Raw genomic sequence first — 4,199 nt, forward strand, 5'->3', positions numbered from 1 at the left:
CTTAAGTGTGTATAACGGAATAAACGGAGCTTTGTTTACGAACCACTGCCTCTCTCTGTACTAGATTCAGTCCCTTGCCAGTCTCCACCCAACCAATAAAAGAACTCAGGGGAACTGGGGGGGGGGGGGTGTCCCAGGAAAAGGACCTTGTTGTTGTTGTTCAGTCGCACAGTCGAGTCCGACTCTTCGCGACCCCGTGGACCAGATCACGCCAGGCCTTCCTGTCTGGAAAAGGACCTGGCCCCCAGAATTCCCTCAACACTGCCCTGTTCTCATTCCTTGTTGCTCCGTGCCAAAAACAGACACGTGCTCCAGCCCCTGATTATACTTTGAGACCCACTGTTGCACCCCACCCGGTGCCAAATGCTTTAGCCAAACCAGTCACCCAAGACTCCTTGCTCGAACCACTACCTTTTAAAAACGTTACATAAAAAGCTAAAGATACAAAACAATGTGGAATGAAATAACAGAGCATTCTATTTACTTGAAGCCAGAAATTAAACAGCCGGTTTCAAACAGGCAAACGGGAAGGCATTCAAACCCTCTTTGTAAAAACCCTCTTTGACTTCATTTCCTTGTTCCACAGGACAAAAAAAAGAGAATAAAACGAAAGCAAATCAAAATACACCAGAAGCAACCTGAGTCCAACAAAGAAGCCGACCACACAAGGGAGGTGCGGCTCTGTTCTCCGCCGCGCATGGCTTCAAGGCGACTTTGGAAGAAGATGGCCTCATCTTGATGGGCCGCAGCAGTTTCCGAAGGTGCTCGAGGAACACGGCTTAGACCACTGGCCGAGGCTGCTGGGTCAACAGGAGGCCAAAGCGTTTCTTGATGGTGACCCTGTGGCGGGAGTACTTGTCATCTGGCGAGAAGCGGGCAGGATGCGCGGAGCATGTCGGCTGGCCAGAGGGGTCTACTTTCTGCATGGCACGGAGAAGAAGACGGGATAATTTGTGAGCCAAAGCAGTCCAGACAGGGCTTATCCCACTCCTAGAAGCGCCACACTGGAAGTCACAGTTCTATGGTTTCCATCAAAACTTTTTAGGTCTTCAGTATATCTAGAAAAAGCACCCCCTCATTTGTATTTCACAGCAATCTCTACTATAAACTGGGTACACTCTTGTCAGTTCCTGCCCGGGAATTAAGATCACAAGAAAAAGCCCTCCTGACTGTCCCATCAATCAAAGAAGCTTGTTTGGTGGGTACACGAGACAGGACCTTTTCAGTGGCAGCCCCATGATCATGGAACAACCTCCCCCGTGAAGTGCATCTGGCCTAGAGATGTAAAATTTCCGGAAATTTTGAAGTTCGGGAAAAAAACCAGTTTTTTTCCAGGCTTTTTCAGGGGGAAATGGAAATTTTTGGAAAAATTGAAAAAAATGCTACATTAGCATTTCTTTTGTCTTTTCCAGATTGAAAGTCATTCTGTTACTTTAGGAACATAAAATACGACTATGGACATTTTTACTTGACATGAAATTATCACAACTAGCATATTAAAAATATAGTATATCCAAACAATTATTACAAACAGAATACCCACCCACATGCAAAAACAAAACTGAAACCTTATTATTTTCTTCTGACAATAGCACCTCCTAAAGGAAGAAATGCATCTTGTTCTTGCATTGGAGAGTTCAGTTTGTAACCTAGGACTTGCTTGTCCTCAGTGCACAAAAATTAGATCAATCTGATACCATATATATATTGTCTTAAAATATTTTATTCATCATGTTAAAATAAAATGTTCCATAATCAATTTTTCCAGTTTTTCGTAAAAAAAAAAAAAGGCTTCAGGAAAAAAACGGGAAAAAACGGGTTTTTCCCAGGCCTTCACATCTCTAATCTGGCCCCCTCACTTTTGATCTTTAGGAAGCAGTCGAAGACAGCTTTATTTAGGACTGCATTTGATTAATTTACCAGCAATCCTAAATTGTGATTTTAAATTCTGGGTTGTTTTTTTTTTTTAAATGTACTTTATGTATTTTATCCATATTATGGAAACAAGGCGGCTAATAAATGTTTTGAGTAAATAAATGGATCATTCCCACCCTAGGTTACACTACCTTCTGACAAGAGTATCGGATTCCCTCCCTGTGGGAGAACAGATACATGGACAGGAGCCGAAGCATTGGCTTAATTCAAAGAAAAGTCAGGGAAGCAAAGATCAGCCATTTCTTACAGTCCAAAGCTGCACAAATCACAAGGTGCACAGATCACAGTGATTTGCTTAGTGGGCCATAGTGCCGGTAACACACCCATTTCACCTGTGGCCACCCGACCAATACACGCAGACCCAATAACTGCAAGTCAACGTTTCCAAAATCAAGACTCTTATCTGGTGAGCAGTTGTCTGTTTGTTTCCTGAAGCCAGCCATAAGATATGTTGAATTATAAACATTCACAGCAGGCCCATTTTTACTGTAACATGACAGAAAGATATGCACACCCACAAACACTATAACAAGAGTCATTCTTGGTACTTACTTTACAACCACCAGACCTTAGAGAATCACCTTTCAGAAAGCAGGTGTCTCCCCCCACACCACTAGATTTGAGAACACCAGAATTAGCACATAGTATTGTCTGTTACATTCCTAGCATATTAAACACCTCTTTAAAAATACTTTGCGTATTTTGAATCTATTATTACCCAAGCCTTACAGAAAGGCTCTAAATCGAAAAACAGATCACGGCCGTAGGAGGAAACTGAAGGGAACCCAACACGCCACGTCCTTTAGAACCTTTCCCATCCTTTTCCACCATGGGGCTCTGGCGCAGGAGAGCTAGTAAAAGGTAAAGGTTCCCTTACTCGAAAGCCAGTCGAATCCGACTCTAGACTTGCGGTGCTCACCTCCGTTTCCAAGCCGAAGAGCCAGAGCTGTCCGAAGACGTTTCCGTGGTCATGTGGCCGGCATGACTAAACACCAAGGTGCATGGAACGCAGTTACCTTCCCACCGAAGTGGTACCTATTTATCTACATGCAATTTCTTGCTTTCGAACCGCTAGGTTGGCAGGAGCTGGAACTAGAGACGGGAACTCACTCCATCATGTGGCGCACTCGGGTCTCGAACTGCTGAACTACTGACCTTTCACAGCCTGCAGTTCAGCGTCTTAACCACTTGAGCCACCACAGCTCCTATGGAGGGCTAGAAACGCATCTTAAACCGATTTAAGAAAAAGAAAGGGACGGGAATGATCACAAGGTGACTAGTTCCATACAAAGATCCCACTGGGATGCCAAATACCTGCAACTAGACTTTTACAAAGGAGCTGCGGTGGCTCAAGTGGTTAAGACGCTGAACTGCAGGCTGTGAAAGGTCAGTAGTTCAGCAGTTCGAGACCCGGGTGCCGCATGATGGAGTGAGCTCCCGTCTCTAGTTCCAGCTCCTGCCAACCTAGCAGTTCAAAAGCAAGAAATTGCAAGGAGATAAATAGGTACCACTTCGGTGGGAAGGGAACAGCGTTCCGTGCGCCTTGGTGTTTAGTCATGCCGGCCACATGACCACGGAAACGTCTTCGGACAGCGCTGGCTCTTCGGCTTGGAAACGGAGATGAGCACCGCAACCCTAGAGTCGGACTCGACTGGCTTTCGAGCAAGGGAACCTTTACCTTTTTAGACTTTTACAAACCGGGGAAGACAGAGGCAAATCAGCTCTGTAGCACCTGGGATTTTGGGGATGCCGGGGGAGGGGAAGCCAAACACCTGAGTATCCAGTTATAAAGCTTTGGGGGGGTAAGTTTCTCACCTTGAGCGTGTAGACCCTGTCTCCCTGCTCATTGAGGTAGTACTGCAGGAACATGATAGAGATTCAGCCTTCTTTGATTTCCCAGCCGACGACGTAGATCAGCTTCTTACGACAATCGCGCACCCGCGTCCAGGCAAAACACGTGTCCAGCAACCCCCTGTGCTTCCTGGGAAACTCAGTCTCTAAATCCTCCAATGAGTGAACTCAAAGAAAAGACGCATTTCCCCAACGCATTCTGGGAAATGAAGTCAGCCCTCTCCAACGCTCGTGGCGCGCTTGCCGGGACCGTTCCAGTCCCAGCGCGGCTCTCGGAGGTGTAGCCAGAACTGGCCAATGCATTCTGGGAATTGTAGTCTCTTCATCTCCTGCTATGGGTCGCAGCTGGGAAGACATCTATTTGGTTTACAGGCATGGCAGGGGTCATCTTCTTTGCAGTTAGCCGCCGCCTC

General features: G+C 46.2%; 1 protein-coding gene across 1 annotated transcript; it reads right to left on the bottom strand.

Moving 5' to 3' along the window:
- Positions 1 to 454: 454 nt before the first annotated feature.
- Positions 455 to 3,908, bottom strand: NOP10 (NOP10 ribonucleoprotein). Its single transcript, XM_015412757.1, has 2 exons — positions 3,751 to 3,908; positions 455 to 920 (listed from the first exon to the last, which is right to left on the bottom strand). Exons 1-2 carry the CDS (start codon positions 3,802 to 3,804, stop codon positions 780 to 782), a joined length of 195 nt encoding a protein of 64 aa, XP_015268243.1. The 5' UTR covers positions 3,805 to 3,908; the 3' UTR covers positions 455 to 779.
- Between the last annotated feature and the right edge of the window lie 291 nt (positions 3,909 to 4,199).

The sequence above is a fragment of the Gekko japonicus genome, unplaced genomic scaffold (assembly GCF_001447785.1).
Source record: "Gekko japonicus isolate JY-2015 unplaced genomic scaffold, Gekko_japonicus_V1.1 scaffold669, whole genome shotgun sequence".
Taxonomy (NCBI): Eukaryota; Metazoa; Chordata; class Lepidosauria; order Squamata; family Gekkonidae; genus Gekko; species Gekko japonicus.